Source organism: Parus major, chromosome 2 (genome assembly GCF_001522545.3).
Source record: "Parus major isolate Abel chromosome 2, Parus_major1.1, whole genome shotgun sequence".
Taxonomy (NCBI): Eukaryota; Metazoa; Chordata; class Aves; order Passeriformes; family Paridae; genus Parus; species Parus major.
Window position 1 is genome coordinate 38,387,247 of NC_031769.1, and position 16,439 is coordinate 38,403,685.

At 41.2% G+C, this 16,439-nt stretch overlaps 1 protein-coding gene across 6 annotated transcripts in view; it reads left to right on the forward strand.

Moving 5' to 3' along the window:
* RARB (retinoic acid receptor beta) overlaps positions 1-16,439 on the forward strand; it is a 319,504-nt gene that overhangs the window by 219,759 nt on the left and 83,306 nt on the right. The window contains exon 1 of one of the 6 annotated variants that reach the window (XM_033511909.1): positions 7,242-7,257. The exons of 3 other annotated variants lie outside the window; for them this stretch is intronic. Coding sequence is in view for 2 of the 3 variants with exons in the window: in XM_015618171.3 (XP_015473657.1) it covers positions 9,414-9,570 (157 nt within the window). In the remaining variant the exon portion in view is untranslated. Of the gene's footprint in view, positions 1-7,241; positions 7,258-8,750; positions 9,571-16,439 lie in introns of those variants that run through there. 2 more of the 6 variants (XM_015618171.3, XM_015618170.3) reach the window with 2 other exon arrangements.

Here is a 16,439-nt window from a genome sequence, read left to right on the forward strand (position 1 = left end):
ACCCCTACAATACAATGCATCTATCTTGTGTTTCTTACTTGTTGTCAGTTATTGGAGTTTTTCCTGAACTGGAATTACACTCCTGCTCCTTTCATACTCTCCCACTGAGTCTTAAATAATTGTATTCCACACCAAAGTCAGAAAATAACAGTACAATGGTGTGCTTTTTATCCCTGAAAATGTTACTTTGGACAACTTTGAATTGTGTATAGAAAGACCTCTGATGCAGCAAAACTAGGAAACTTTTAAAAGATAAAATTTCCCAAAGAACTTTAGGGTATAACATGTTTTGGATCGCTTTAACCTGAAAGCCTTCTCCTACCTTTGTGTTCTCACCTGTGCACTCAGTCTTCAGCACATTTTCTTGCACAGAAAGAGCAGAAAAATGTCTCAACCTTAAACTGTTCCTTCCTGCCTAAGGCATTTCAAGAAGCAAGTATTGATTTTCCCTGCATCCTGATTAGACTCTCTCCTTAGCTATTCCTCTTCTCTAAGGCCACTCAAGGCTTGAGGGCTGAAGCACAAATTCTTTAATTTCTCCTTTAGAAGAGCCAGGTGTGTTTTCTCAGCTCAAGCAAAGCCTCTATGGTTGCGCCAATATATTGGTATGGAAGAGGTGGCACTTCTGAGGGGTTTTTTGTTGGTTGTTTTTTTTCCCTGGAGGAGATCCACCCACAGTCCCTTTGAAGGCTACTGATAAGATGAGAGAGAGACTAAGCCTAGCCTGTAAAAACACTGCTTAGGAATCTCTGCTTTGGCTGTTGGGTTCTGATAGGAAGCAAGAGAGTGGAGTGGTATCTGTCAACATGTCGTTCAAGTCTCAGTAAGTTTTACACTTCACTTAGATCTTTGTGCCTCATTTTTTCCAGTGAGTTTCTGTCTGATATTTGTGTTGGCAAAGCTCTTGGTCTTTCTTGCATGCTTGTGAAGTTCTACCTCTGAGTGACATAATGTTCCTGCATTGTTCAGCTAGCAGAATAGGCTTTAGTATCAGTGGTGTGCCCTTCTGCTCATAGTGTGTTTAAAAAAAAAACATAACTAAAAAAAACCCTAACAAGTTTTAGACAAATTTAAGAATACAATAGGTGGACCTTTAACTTTTTTAAAGTTTTAATTAGCATATATGAACCAACTTGTCATTTAAGATCTGATTGGGGATAAGAATTTGCTGTACTTTTTAAGGAGAACTTCAACACATTTCTCAGGATTGGGAATGTGCATATGCCTTTCTTGTAACTAAAGCTTCTATAGATTCAGGCTTACTTTACCCATCCAACAATCTTGATAATTCCTTGTTAGAGCTTGGCCACAGCCCTGCCTTTTGTAGTACCCTTTGGCATATTTCATGCCAAAGATAGAATGGATGGATGCAGTAAGGGTGAGATCTCAAAGCCATTTGGCAAAAGACAGAACACACATTGTTCTTCCCATGTCTCCATATGAAGCCAAGTAAGTCTGTTTTTCTAATAGTCTGGTAACAATACATGGAAGATCAGTGTCCCATTAATGAGAAGCCTGTTCTTGAGGGTGCTTGCTTAAAACTGATTGGATTGAAAGAAATGGGGTTTTTTTTTCAGTGTGTTGACAAGGTCTGTGCAGAACTGTTCCATCAGAAGAAAGGTCAAGATAACCAAATGAAGAGTTTTTGGTCTAGTTTATGCAAAACCATAAAATTTGATAATTTTATAGATCTGTCAAGCCTGATATGCTGAGGGACCACCACATGCTTAGAGACCATTGATGGTGCCATTGCTTGTTCTGAATGCAAGTGAGGTCCAGCCCAGCCTGACTTTTCCTGACATCTCATCTATGTTTGAATGTCACATTGGTATAATAATGTAGGTGAGAAGGCAGTTGTTCCTTTTTGAAAGAGTGTAACCTGTCACAGCCCAGTTACTGTAGTATAAAAGGAATATACAGAATCCCTTACCTGCTCAACAGTAGTTACATTATGATAACCTGTATGCTTGTAAAACTGACCCCGTTAGTAAAGTTTACTTTTCAGGTTACATCAATAAAGTTACAGTGATAACTGTGTCCCTCAGAGGAGATATGCCCTTAGTTAATTCACACATTATTGATGGCACATGTTCTACAAAAGAAACCAGGCATTGACTTGCTAAATATATACCTCAGTTTCTGGGTAATTCTACCTCATTTACAGCAAAAATTTACACAGGCTGATCCCAAACAGAAAACACATCTGCATGACAGAAACAAAGGTGTGAAAGTACAGTGTGTTAGGGCAACAGGCAGAGTGGAGGTGTTGCCATGATGACCGTCATTACCAGCAGCTTTCAGGCAATGTCACCACATTGTCATTGCTGTCATTACCCCTGCTAGCCAGGTAGCTATGCCAACACATTTTCCAATCACCCCTTCATTCTTCTTTTTAAGATACCCAGAGATAGGATCCTGGGCTGTTCTTTCAGTGTTTGATGTAGATTTGGGAACTAGCTAAGTGGGAACTGGATTGTCAGGAATACACATGTCAAGCTGCCAAGCACAGATCTATTGCAATTTAGATTCATGTATTGCATGTAAATTTACATTCATGTATTGCGATTTCCATCCAGTCCAATCTGCGTTGGGCTTTATGTAACTAGAGCTCAAGTGTGTTTCAGCCATCTCATCTCCTGCTACAGAATAATTCAGGCCTCTGCCATCCCTCTATATGGGTTGTCCTTGTCAGCAGTGCAGGTGCACAAGCCTTAAATGCTGCTTGTATCTGACTTAGATGAAATAGGGTTTGGGTACAGTTTTAGTTTTTGTTAGGTTATATATATGTATTGAGCTTGAGTTCCAGTCACTGCTTGGTAACTTTGGTCTTCTTCTGGAAGATAACCATCAGGGCTAACTTTTCCTCAAGAGTTTAAGCTGCAATTAGTGAACCTGTAGAAGAAGTACAGTTGTCCCAGTTTATATTCTGATATTGGTTATAGCTAGGGTGGTAAGATGTCTATGTTTGGAACTCACATTTAGTCTGCAGGTTCTTGGATTATTGATTTATTATTCTGAGACACCTTTAAGGATATCAGAACATCAGGTAATACTATCCTTTTTTTCGGAAACTTTTTTCTACCTCCTTAAAAAAGGCAGAAACAAAGTAGTTACTTGAACAACCTTTTTGAATCTCTATTTTAGTTTTAATGGAGCTCTGTGTTCCTTTGCCTTCAGCCAACCATAAACATATTCAGCATATAGGAAACTTTATTGTTAGTAGTAGTATTCTCTGCAGTTTAATATTCAATATTTCTACTTGCTCTTCTGCTCTTTTATACATCTTGATTCTACTTAGGTTTTATAGATCTCCCAACCTTCATTCTCCCTGGATTATATAATGCAATGTGTCAGTGCCATGCATGGCACTCCAGTTACCTCAGCATTTCCATTATAATTCTATGTTTTGAGGGATTTATAGGCTAGCAGTAAAAATCTCTTTCTTGGCTAAACCTTGAAACAGCAGTTTCTAGTCATTTAAAAAGAAAACAAACCTTTTTTTCCTCACTTCTGATTTTTTTCTGGCAACCATTTAGCAGTGGTGTTTGCACTGCAGGATCCTCATAAACAGCAAGTGTAGATTCAGTATGTAGCCAGTGGTTAATCTAATAATGTTCTTTTCTTTTTATATCCTTCAAAAATGCATATTGTCCCCTCTTCATGTGTATGATGTCATTGCCTCTTTGCCAACCTTTCAGGAGCCTGCAGCAATCAGCCTTTGGGGCCTCAAAAAGGTGCAGTTTGGTCTCTCTCCTTTATTTGCAATGTGGATGACTTTTACAATGTTCATTTGTTTGTTTGTCTGTTTTTTAAAAGTTATCTTTCTTTATATCAAAGCCTAATAACTTACTATCTACATCTGTGTTGCAGAGCTGCAAGTTTATCACAATCCAAAAGACATTGGCTATATATAACTATCTAGAATAGCAGGGCTGTTACCAAAAAAAATAAATTTGGAAGGGATATTAGATCTCATGCTTTAATGCTCAAGTGATTTGCTGTTAGAGAATAGGCTATTAGAAGACCTATGGGTGAGTTATACTTTGCCAATCACTAGGGATCCCTGTATTTTCCTTAGAAAGATCTAGTAGCAGTCACTCTTAGAAATGGATTGCTGAGCCAGATACACTTCCAGTTTTATCATGTAGGGCAGTCCTCTTCCCCTGGCTCCAGGCCAAAGGATTGTATGGATACTAAGAAACATGTTTGTAGGCTCACGTTTGTGGAGATGAATTATTATTATAGCCTTTAAGTTAAGCAATCAGCTTTAAAGGCATCTTTACAAATACATATCCACTCATTCAAACAGACAAAAAGCCTTTATCAGTAAGTGATTCGCTGACTGGTTGCATGCCTGAGTTCTGGGTCTGGAGATGACTAACTCTGCTTTTCCCATCTAAAATAAAATACTGCTCTGCACTGAATTGTCTTTTGCCAGTTGCTGTTATATTTCAGGCCTGAGATAATTCTTCCTGTTAGTGCAAATTCCTGTTTCGGTCATTGCAAGCTGAGCATGGTAGTGTATAGTGGAGTGAAGAAACCCCTTTTTTTACTTAATTTCACTGTATTTCGTGTTTTTAACCATGTCATTTGTGCCATTTTAATGTAATTTTACTGTTTTACTTTCTTCAGGGCAATTCTTGCTCACAATTGATACTCATTTCCTAGGACTACCTTAGAGTTTTAAATATTCAGCCATTCTCTTGTGACCTAGTGAATTTTCCTCCCCATAATCTTTAGACATCATTCATGTACTTGAGACATGAAGAAAACATCCTTCAACACTAAAAACTACATGTAGTGAAGGGGGAATTCAGGTTTTCAGATTTGTATCACCAGTTGGGGGGAAGGGAAAAAAAAAACTGCCGAGGCAGGCAAGTACTGTTTCATATTAACATCTATCGTCAATGAAGAGGTAAAAATCAAAGCCCCTGTGTGTGAGGCAGGGTTAGTGAACTGCCAGTGATTCTCCCAGCAACTGACACAAAGGAATCTGTGAGTATCAAAGCTGAGGCAGCAAGCTTAGTGTCAGCTCTTGCCTAGGGAGTAGAAGAAAACATCACTTTGTCTCTGCTTTCACTGCTTAAACACACACATCATTCACTAGTAACCATTTACTCTGCTGTCAAAACTGTTTCAAGAGAGTGCTACATTTGATTAATAGTAAAATGCATGCAAAAGGAAAAAAAGTCTGCTTCCCCTGAGGTACTTAGTTGGGGAGAATTTCTGCATGCACTTCTTAATTTTTCCATCCTATAAATATGCCTGTAATGTTCCAGAAGTGCTCTGTTGCTTCTAGTAAAGTCATTTTTATTAGAGAGCCTGGTGCACTCATCCTAATTCTAGTTAATGCTCTCTCTTTCTCTCAGTGAAGCACATTATGGCATCCTCAGCCTCTTGTACTAACAAAAAAGTGACCAGCACAACCATGTGTGCAGTACATGATTCATAGTGCTGCTTTCTGAATTGTCCAGTGGGTAATTGCAGTACAAAAAACAGAGAAACAGATGTAGACCCTAAACCTTGGCTGTAAATTTTTGTTTTATGATTATGGGTTTCAAATGTGCTATGTCACACTGACAAATATACAGTAACACCAGAGGAAATAGATTTCTGACTTGAACTTGTGCTTTTTATTTCACTTATAGCTAAGAATATGTTTATTGTAAAGTTTCTGCTATCACAGTCTGAGAGAAAACAGATCAAAGCACTGAAGTGAAACCACAATTTCTTTGCATGGACAAAGTCAAAGTTATTGGAGAGTTGTTGCCTCCTCACACCTCTATGGGCGCTGGGTAGGCATTTAAAATATGTGGCAATGTTTAAGGTTTCATTACATTTGAACTAGAGGACTATTCGTTAGCACAATAATTATTATTAGTCCTGATCTAAGTTAGAAAATACTCCCCATTTTATGAATGTAGCTTTTCCTGATACCCTGTTGAAGAAAAACAATTATTGTGCTATTTCAAAGTGAAATAAGAGATGCATAGGTTACTGTATTGTAGAAAAAATGTGTTAGCAAGCCATTGGGCTGTTTGAGGAATTTTTAAATTTCATGTGCATTTAATAATAAATATAAGCATTAGTGCAACTATTATTTGTAACAAAGCATGATGAGCTACCTGGCTCATTTTCATACAGTGAGAAAAAGCAGTCCTTTTCCAATTCATACACCCTTAAGCATCACTTCCCGACATTTACTTTCAAAAGTTGCCACTGTACATTTTGAGGTACAACCAACAAGTGTTATTTTTGAATATGGTACTATAAGACTGCTAATGGGATAAGCGTAACTGTATTTCTGTTTGTCTGATTCTGTTTACTTTTAACTCACATAGGCAACATGTTTTTCTTGGCATAAGCTTAAACTGTTCCAAGAACCCTGGTCCCCACAAAAAGCTGTTTTCTCCCTAAATTGGAGACTGAAAAAAACATACTGTGTTTTGTGTCATCCTTTCCAGTTATTTTTGTGGTGATACATTACGTATTCCAAGTTTCTCGTGCATCCTGTGTCGTCTGGTTAGAAAATAACTGTCTGTTAATTTAGTTTTGCTATTCCAAACAAAACTGTAGCAATGTAGCCAGCCAAGATTTTTTTTAAAAAAAAGAAAAAAAAAAAAAAGTTTAGCCACTTTTCCACTTGGCTATTTTCATGCAACAAACACTGTTTTGCTGTGCTGAAATAGTTTAAACAAACCTTCTCTGAAGGATGGCTTTTTCAGTAAGTGTATGCTGTGCATAAATTTTAGATTAGAGAGTGTCAGGGGCTTCTTCAACTGCAGGAGTTCAGGCTGGGGGAGGACACCCCAAAGGGCTAAGTCCTTAAAAATTCTTTTAAAAGAATTTGCTGTTAAACTCCAGCATTTGTAACTCTTCTGCCTGAAGGGAAGAGGGAAAGAGAGGATGCCTGCTGCAGGGACAACTACAGCTCTCCCGTTGAGGGGGGAAGGAGGCTAAGAAAAGCTTTTGTTTTAATCTCTTCAAAAGGATTCACTTCCAGATTGCAGCAGGTCTTTTTGCTGGCCGCTGGTTTTCAATGTGGGTATATCAGTTTCAGAGAACAAGTGCGTGTGCTGTGTGGGGGATTTGTTTTGTGGTTTGTTTTTTTTTCTTTTTTTTTCTAAATTCTTGAATCTGTGTGAAAAGTTTTGTTAATACAATCTGCAGGCATTGTCAGAGAGCTTTCGGTTCATCAAAGGACTTTTTGTGGAGAGGGGACACCACATCCATTAAAGTGGCTGCGCAGGTCCCAGGGTGAGTCTCTCTGCAGCATTTCTTTACGGTCACCAGTGGTGTGCCATGCCTGCTCCATGTGCCCCTCTCTGCCCATGTCCTGTCTTGGGCTTTGCAAGAAATGGGCAATAATCAAGTGTTCCATTTTCTAATTTCTGCACCTGAGCTTGCTTTGGAGTGGGGAAGCAAGGCTCCCGTGTGCCTTGCTCCTGGATGATGCTCACTGCTGGGGCTGAGGTGGCTTGGCTTATTCATTTAAAATTAAAGCATGCATGTGGTTATTGAGCTCACATCCTTCCCACTGGGGCGGAGGGAGTGTTCCCAGGCTGTTGTTTTTAATTTTTAAATTGTCCATAGGAATAAGAACTGGTGGAAGCTTCCATGGAGTCATTCTCGGTGAGCAAGATGTTTGAGAAGGTAGTTACCTACCTAAAAATCACCGAGCTCTCTGCTGGCTTCATGCAAGCCGTGGGCCCGCACAGGGCTGGCTGTGGCATCGTGGCCACGGACTTGGGAAGCCTTTGACACCTAGAGCGGCCATGAGGGAGGGCTGACGGCAGTGTGGTTTAGCACGGACCTTACTGGTGGGAGCGGCCCCTTGCCTTCGGAGGGGCTGTGAGGGCTTGGCCGGGGCCGCCTGCCCCAGGGAGGTCTCCCGGCCCAGCACCATGGGCTGGGTCCTGTTCCCCACGGATCAGCTCGTGGCCTTTCTCCCCTCCCGGGGAGCTGGGGCTCATTAGCCCTCTGAAAGCTGATACAGCCCCTCCGGGGCCACACGAGCGGCCCCAGCCCCTCGCTGCTAATCAGAGACAGGCAGGACCCGGCGGCGGCGGGGCGGGGGAGGGAGAAGAGGGGATGCGTGGCTGCTTCCTGCCCTGGGCTCAGCGGTGGGGACAGACCCTCCCGGACAGTGCCAAATCTGCCCCATCGGGGAAGTCAGGGAGCGCTGGGTGACTTCGGAGCCAGTGTGAGGGACGGATGGTGCGGGGAGATGGGGCCTGACCGCCCCCCCGCCCCCAGAGGGGATGCGCCCCTGCGATTCCCCGCTGGGAGTGGGGCTGGCACTGGCCACAGTCCCTGCGGGTGGTATTGAGCGGGGTGCCCGCCGGCGAGTGTCGGGGCAGCGCCAGGATGAGGCTGCTCCCGAGCCCAGCCCGCCAGCCCAGCAGCTGGGGCGAAGCCCGTGTCCCTGGCTGTGGAATAGCGGCAGCGCCTGCGCCTCGCTCGCGGCCTCTCCGGGGAGGAAAGGAATGTGTGTGTGTGTGTGTGTGTATCTGTGTGAGGCTGGGAGGGGGGCACAGAAGAACTTTCAGCAAATTGAGCTGGAATTTTCAAATTCTCCGTTCCCTGCAGCCGCTGAGAACACCGCTGTTTTACTTCCCGCCCCCTTCCCCTCCTCCTCGTTGTTGTGTTTGGCTTTTTTTTTTTTTTTTTTAATCGCTTTATTTTTCTGGATCTTTTTGTAAGTTGCGCTCCCCGTCCGCACCCGCCCGCTCGGCGGCCGCGGGGCGACTCCGGCAGGGCTGGGGCTCGCCTTTGCCTGCCCGCCCGCCTGCCTGGCTTTTTTGCAGGGCTGCTGGGAGTTGTGAAGGCGTGTGAGAATCCTGGGAGCTGGTGATGTCAGACCGCTTGGGTCATTTGAAGGTTAGCAGCCTGGGAAGGGTTCACGGAAAGTTCACTCGCATATATTAGGCAATTCAATCTTTCATTCCCTGTGACACAAGTAGTAGGAAGTGAGCTGTTCAGAGGCAGAAGCATCTATTCACGGCCGAGGGGGATCCCGAGCCTCCACCGGAGCTGTTTTATCCCGGGGAGGTGGGCGATTGGCACGGCGTGGGACGCGGCACACACCCGGCGAGCGCCCCAGGAGCTGGACTGACTCTCAAGAAATTTTGGGGGGAAATTGATGGTAGCTAAAACTTGGAATGCCGCTCGCATCCCCCCATCTTGCTGGATTGGCTGGGCAGCCTGGAAAATGGTAAATGATCATTTGGATCAATTACAGGCTTTTAGCCGTGTTGTCTGTCATAATTCATGATTCTGGTCTGGGAAAAAGACCAACAGCCTACGTGCCAAAAAAGGGGCAGAGTTTGATGGAGTTGGGTGTACTTTTATGTGCCATTTTCCTCCACACCTAGAGGAAAGCACTTTTGCAGGCATTCTGTGCAGGGGGAATCATGTTTGACTGTATGGACGTTCTAGCAGTGAGCCCTGCTCAGATGCTGGATTTCTACACTGCGAGTCCGTCTTCCTGCATGCTCCAGGAGAAGGCTCTCAAAGCATGCTTCAGTGGATTGGCACAAACAGAGTGGCAACACCGGCACAGTGCTCAATGTAGGTCCCAACTGTTATTTTTCCACTTTAAAGCAATTACTATTATTATAATTGTTGATGTTGTTGTTACTTATTTTATTTATTTACTTGCATGTATTTAAAAAAAGAAAGACTGGTAATTAAGCGCAGAGGTAATGAGGGGTGGGGTGAGTTTTTGTGCAAAATGTGGTTTGCAAGCTTTTTTTTTTTCTCCTTTTGGCAAGAAAGGAAAAAGGAAAGAAGCACCGGACTTCTTTCTGTTTATCCCTTCTCATGTGCCATATTGATCCTAACAACAGTTGTGGAGCCAAACAGGAACACATAAAATCGTAATGTAATACAGCAAATACTTGCAAAACTCCAACCAGTGAAAGATTAATTTACATAACACCTCTGTGGTAGCTTTTTTTTCCCCCCCCTCCTTAATCTAATTTTGTAGCACATTTGCTAATCAGGATGCATATTGTCTCGTGGTGCATTTTAGCAGAGCAGCCAAGTAATTAAAATGTTGATCTCTACAGTTCTTGCAAAGATGTGGGACTGCAGTGGGTAGGTGCCATTCCAAAAATCAGACAGTAGTTAAAAGTTTCCGAAGAAAAGGCAATATTTCTTTGTACTGACCTTGCTGCCACCTTTCTTCTTCACTTTGTTGCTCTAAGAAGTTGCTGTTTTGCTAGAAAACTACTTACTGTGAACACCCTTTGAGTTTAACCATCAATTATTTCTATACCTTGAGATTCAGACAGTGATGCACTGTTAACAGAGAAGTGAGAGTTAGTGGTGGGACACTTCTGAAAATGTGATGCTATGTTATAGGGTCTTGATTTGTTGCTGAAATATATAGATGATAAACAATAGCAGTATTTTAACACCCCAGTTTCGAGTTTGAGAAATGACAAAAACTGCCAGAAAACATCACTTTATACTATGCTTAAAAGCTTGCAGGATGCTTCACTGCTCTGACGGTGATTTAGATAAATGACTTGGCTATCTATCAAAATGTTTTTAGCACGCTCTCGGACACTTCAGTACACCATTAACTGTATAATGCTGTTGGAAGTTTCTGTTCTGCGGTATGTTAAAAAGTTAACTAGGAATTAGAAGAGTTCTCCCCTCGACATTTCAAAGGGGTGGAGTAGGTAATTGAAAAATAAATTTAGGAGTGTCTGGTGAAATGGTGTGTTTCACTCGGCTCAAAAGTTTTCAGACACCATATGACATTTGTGTGGGTTGAGTAATGAAAACAGAATTGTAAAAATCAGTGACTAGCAGCCTACAACACTGCAAATGTTTTGATGTCTTTACAATTAAAAGGAGACTGTGAAGTTCAGCATGGGATATTTCTTTTATTCACACTGTTTTCAAAATGCTTCAAACAAAATAAACAAACAAAAACAAAGCTTTTACTTCAAAATAGTGTTACTAGCTAGGAGAGAGCTTCAGTTAGCAAAAACAAAAATCCAAACCAGATGTTTTACTAAAAAAAGCATTTTCCTTCTTTCATGGTTTAAACTTCAGTATAACTTCAGTGGTGATATTGCGGAAACTTGGAATTAAATAAACTTTCCTGGAGTAGGAGGCATATATTCTGTCGTTAAAAGCTTACACTTGCAAAATATTCTTTAAATAACTCCTGGCTTTAAAATGTCCTGCTCTTTCTCTTGTATGTTGTTAATACCTAGAAGCAGGATTCTTAAAAACAAAATATATGGTGTTTGTTCTTGGGCAAGTTAAACACAGGATTACCCTTATCAGAATGGAATGAGTGGTAAATATGTCATTTGCCTAGGGCCTGTGATAAGAGACAAGTGTTGATAACAGGAAAGTTTAGCTAATCAAAGAAACTCATATTAAAAGAGCAAATAAAAATACAGGAAAATGTATTCAGAAATCCAGTCTTGTAACTTTGTGAGCAATAGGATTAATCTTCCCTGCATGGGCATTGAAAATCGGGCTGAAACCTGAATCATAATACAGTGGCTGTAATTTGAACTGTGAAAGTTAGTGGTATAGAAATGTGGAAAAACAATTTAGTTAGAGTCCAAATTAAGATTTCTGTTTGAAATCTTAGTGCAGAATTTTGTTTTCAGTTTTGAGGAAAGTGTAAGCAGTTTATGCATGAGTAAATAAACAAACGAATTATGAAATACTAAAATTCTCTCAAAGTGTAAGATTTTTGTCTTGCATCTTGTGAAAATATGACAGAATCAGAATTTTTGTGGTCCAAAAAGCTTTTAATAGTTTAAAGGTTGCTCCAGTGCTTATAATACAAAGATAGCAATATTTTATTCTAACTTTAGCATTTCCTATTTCTCCATTTTTAAGAAGACCTTTGTGATTTGATGTAATGTAATAATAATCTAATTTTGTAATTGTTGGACGTGTGATAGGGTTTTTTTGGTCTAATTTGTTGTTTAATTTTTGGCTCTGCAAAAAAACCCCAGTACACCTGCAGCCATTGCCTTAGGCCTTAGAAATATTGCTTTGATAGAGACATGATTGTAGAGTAAAAGGTAAATGGTTGTTGAGGGAATAGTACATGGGTAGTGCAAACTCAGAGCAGGCCAGTAACAATCCCAGACAGCATCAGGGTTTCAACTGAAATGCTGGCAAAATTGGCCATTGCAGGGTTTAGGGCAGAATGCTGTAGGTCTCCAACTTCAGCACATCTTCCGTACGTTAATCCTGTTACAATTCACTAAGCTAGTGCACTCCTGCAGCATCATGAATTTTCTAGTCCATGAGGGTCTGCAAAGTGAAAATAGAGGATAAGACGCAACCCAAACATGACCTTAACTTGTGTGGTATTTTTTTTCCTCTCCCCTGTGGGAGGAAAAACCTGCCCTGGGTTTGCAACGCAACTGTTAGCCACTGTATATTGCGCGGTGTGTTACAAGAACGCAAAAAAATCCCCCTGATTTTGCACTCATGTGAGTTTATGTTTTATGTGATTCTAGTTATATTGTTGTTTTATAGTTGATTTAAAATGAGATGATATGTTTGCAAAGAAAATTGTGGACTCAGAAATGGGACTAGAACCAACTTTAATCATAATTTGTTCTCGCGCCTTTCGTTGTAAGATAAAAATCAGGTCAGTATAATTAAATTAGACAAGGATAGTTCTTAAGAGGACAAAAGAGTTAAGATTGCAAGAATGAGTAATTTATCGTTTCTTAAGTAAGTTAGAATATTCTGCTCCCTCATAGTGCAGTGGCAACAAATACTGAGAGAAAACCAGTAACTTTTGGTGAAACGTGAGCTAACTAAATACTGCGGAAGTGGGAACAGGACAGGTCTTGAGAGAGGAGCTGCAAAGAATGGAGATCTGACCTTGGAAAAGCCTATTAAAAAAAGTCTTCATTAGTCTTCATTAATTAAACAGGCAAAAAAACAAATGAGCAGGCCCAAAACAAGAGTAAGTTTGTTTGGCAGTATGTAGTGTTTCAGCTAATTATATCAAGTAGATGACTACTGCCTCCTGCATTTCCTTAGGGTTAGAAGCATAGAAAATTTGATGAAATCAAAAGTTCTGGACATGGCAGCGGAACACTCTGGGATGTCGAGGCTCACATATATACAGTACACAGTTCTTATTTCAGTTTGGTAGGAAGTGTTTGCCTAGAGAGGAGCTAGCGGGTATTAACTTTCAGAAAGTTCATGAAGATAGGACTCCCGAAAGCATGCGTTTTCCTTCAAAATTCTGGATTATGGTGATGTTTGGGTCAGATTCTGTCTCTGCAAGTACTGGAAACATCTGTGTTTCACAAAAAAAAAAAAAAAAAAAAAAAAAAAAAAAAAAAAAAAAAAGCTCACTACTTTATTTTCTTTCATCTTTCTGAATTAAAAAACAAACATTTTGAAGTGAAGGACTTGTAATCTGCATTCCCAAGTATCAAATTGCTGCAGGTGTGTTTGCTAGTGCCCAGAAGGCAAGATCTGTTTGAACCAGGTTATTTTCTTTGAAGTTCCTCTATAAACTTTACAGCTAAATGGCTAGGACTGATTTGCTTAGGGATAGAGTCTTTGTTTAAATTTTTATATGTCTAGCTTAATGCTCTGAAATATGTGATGAAAAAATGTTTGTTTCTGATCCACTTCATAAAAAAAAATAAATAATAATTGTGTGGGGATATTTTTCTTCCAAAATAACTGAAAGGGGAAAAATATTCTCTACGTAGACTGTGATGCAGTTAGTCTGATTTGGCTGCTGGCACAGGAAAACTCTAATGGACACGCACCACTGTCAAAAACTCCTGCAGACAAAAATGATGAGAGGCTTTCGCTGGTGAAGTCAGGGTGGGATAAGCTTGGAGGAAAAGCAATGTATCTTTGGGTGACTCCCTGCTTGCCTAATGAGTCTGTGCAGCAAAGGTGCAACTTGTCAGAACAAAGCCAGGCTTCTGAGGCGATGCCTTGAAGAGGGTTACGGTGAAGTTAAGGAGTTGAAAGAGGGAGATAGTGTTTCAGACAGCGAAGTTAGTCATCCTCACATCCAGTTAAATCCCTACTTACTGCTGAGCGGTTTTTGTTAACCATGTGTGCGTCACGCCAGCCCCGCAGCCCGGCCAAGCCGAGGGGCTTTGCCCGGGGGAGCGAGGCGCCCTGCTCGGCGGATTACGGTCCCACCTCCCCGAAACACGCCAAGTGACTGGTTTTGCTCAGGTCTGATTTATATACCGCCCTTTACGCAGCCGATGAAGTGCGGCTGTGTTACACAGCCAGCATTTAGATTTGGGAGCGGGGCTGTGAAAGGCACATTGTGCTCGGTGGACTGCTGTCTGCCGCGGTCGGCCACGCTATGCCCCGTCCTATTGAGACCTCAAAAGCAGAGCACAGCTGTGATGAGTTTCCAGATCTGTTTGGCCGTGGGGACCGGCCCTGGTATGCGTGCGAGCCGGGGGGAACATCCCTCTCCCCTCACGGTTTCTGCCTGGGGGGCTGGCAGCAGCTTCTGAGCAGCGAATTTACAGGGGCGGGCGGCTGGGGCCAAATTAGTTGTGGTTTCAGAGGGCTTTCCAGAGCTTTGCTAGGCTGTAGCACGCAGCCCCACGAGGAAGGATATCAGTTGATGTATAAAATGGCCAAGGAACTTCGGTAAATAGACTTTACCCTTCAAATCCAGAGGTCCTGGCAGCGGCTGTGCGGGAGGGTGGGGTTGTACTTTTCCCCTTCCTGTACTTGGACACTTTTGATTATCCAGACTTTCTGGGGCTGAGCAGGGCTGCCTAATAACAAAGCCTGCATAATATAATTGCCTAAATAGGCCTATTGTCCTTTTCAAGTCACTGTGCTGTGAAATCTTTCAACTTTTTGCTGAAAATATTGCATCTAACGTTTAGATGGCTTTAGTGGCTGCAGCGAGGAGGGGATCCTTTACCCTCATTTCTCATTGCCGAGTGGTTGAGAAGCTGATTCTATTCCTGCCCCCTATTGATGTTTACTCCTTTTGGGAAGCAAATATTTTAGCCCCTTCTGGCAGGGTAAACTGCCAAAAGTAATAGGCCTGGAAATACAAAGCTATGATTGATTTTGACCTTTGCTCATGTGCATGAAGTCTGTCCCCATGCACTGTGACCCATGCCACTTCTTGCTGAAATCCAACCCCTTTCTAACCAAATGGAACCACAAAAATACAAGCCACAAAATGCTCAAAACTATTCTAAAGTAACAGAATAATAATTTTTTCTGTGCTTCAGGAAAAAGTATAGACAAGAGGGTAACAAAACTGGATTTTCTAGCAGGCAAACCAGGAGTAATGTCTTACTGCTGCCACCTTTTTATGAGAACCATATTCCAGATATAAAAGAAACAAACTGCTATGATGTGGAAATGATTCTGTGCAGTTTTTTGGTCACAGTAATCCTAGCTGTTTCTCCTGATTGTAATCTGTAAACAAATTGCATCCAAACCCGTGGATTTTAAACTGTCTTTTTTTAAAATAATTGAAGGTCTAGGATTTTATTAATTTGTCATTGCATGAACAAATGTGTTTCAAAAGTTAAGAATGTCAGAAACAGTAGCCTAAAGTTAGCATCTTAAATCCACATTTCATGGCTTCATTTCCAAATATGCTGAGCATCTAGGAGCTCCCTCAGCACTTTTTAAAAGAGGCCATATATTTGAATGATCAAATACTATTTAAAACCTTCATTTAATATTAAAAATGTTTACAGGACTGTTCCACTTCCCCCAAACTACATGAAAATGTAATTAAATGACAGTGTTCGCAACATCAACAGTGAAAATAGAGACACTTATGTGACAAAGTAGGACTTCCTTATAAAAACATTAGTCTTTCCATAAATTTACAAATCAACTGAATTTTTTCCTTATATTTTGTCTGACTCACAGGTTTCTCTGATTTTCTGTTTGCTTCTCTGCAGTAAAATCTGCTCAGCAGATATTAATTGTGGTATAGATTTTAATAGCTAGATTATCTTCTTTATATACTCACTTATCATTTGCAGCTGCTCAGGATTGCTTTCCCAGTGGCAGTGAATTAATATGACTTTGGTCACTGTGCATTTTGCTTATTTGCAGGGAGGGAGGAGGGGAAATCTAGCTTTCTTCAGCTCATTTTAGTAATCTGAATAGGAGCGTAGAACTTGCATCATGTGACAGGGCAGCTCACCAGCATGAGGTCCCTGTGTGAGAACCTCCCTTGTACATGACAATCTGATAAGGATATCATGTGGTTTAGAAACACATTCCCACAATGTTCACTTCTTTGTCCCTTTATTTGGGAGTGGGTAGGAAAAAAACTTCCAACAAACTAGTGCTAGCCCTTATATAATTGACCCCACTTTCTTTTAGTGTTCTGTTTGAGCCTTGCAGCTTCTTCAAATACTTTTGTTAAGAGAGATGGAAATATAATCCAGCAAGTCTGTGTT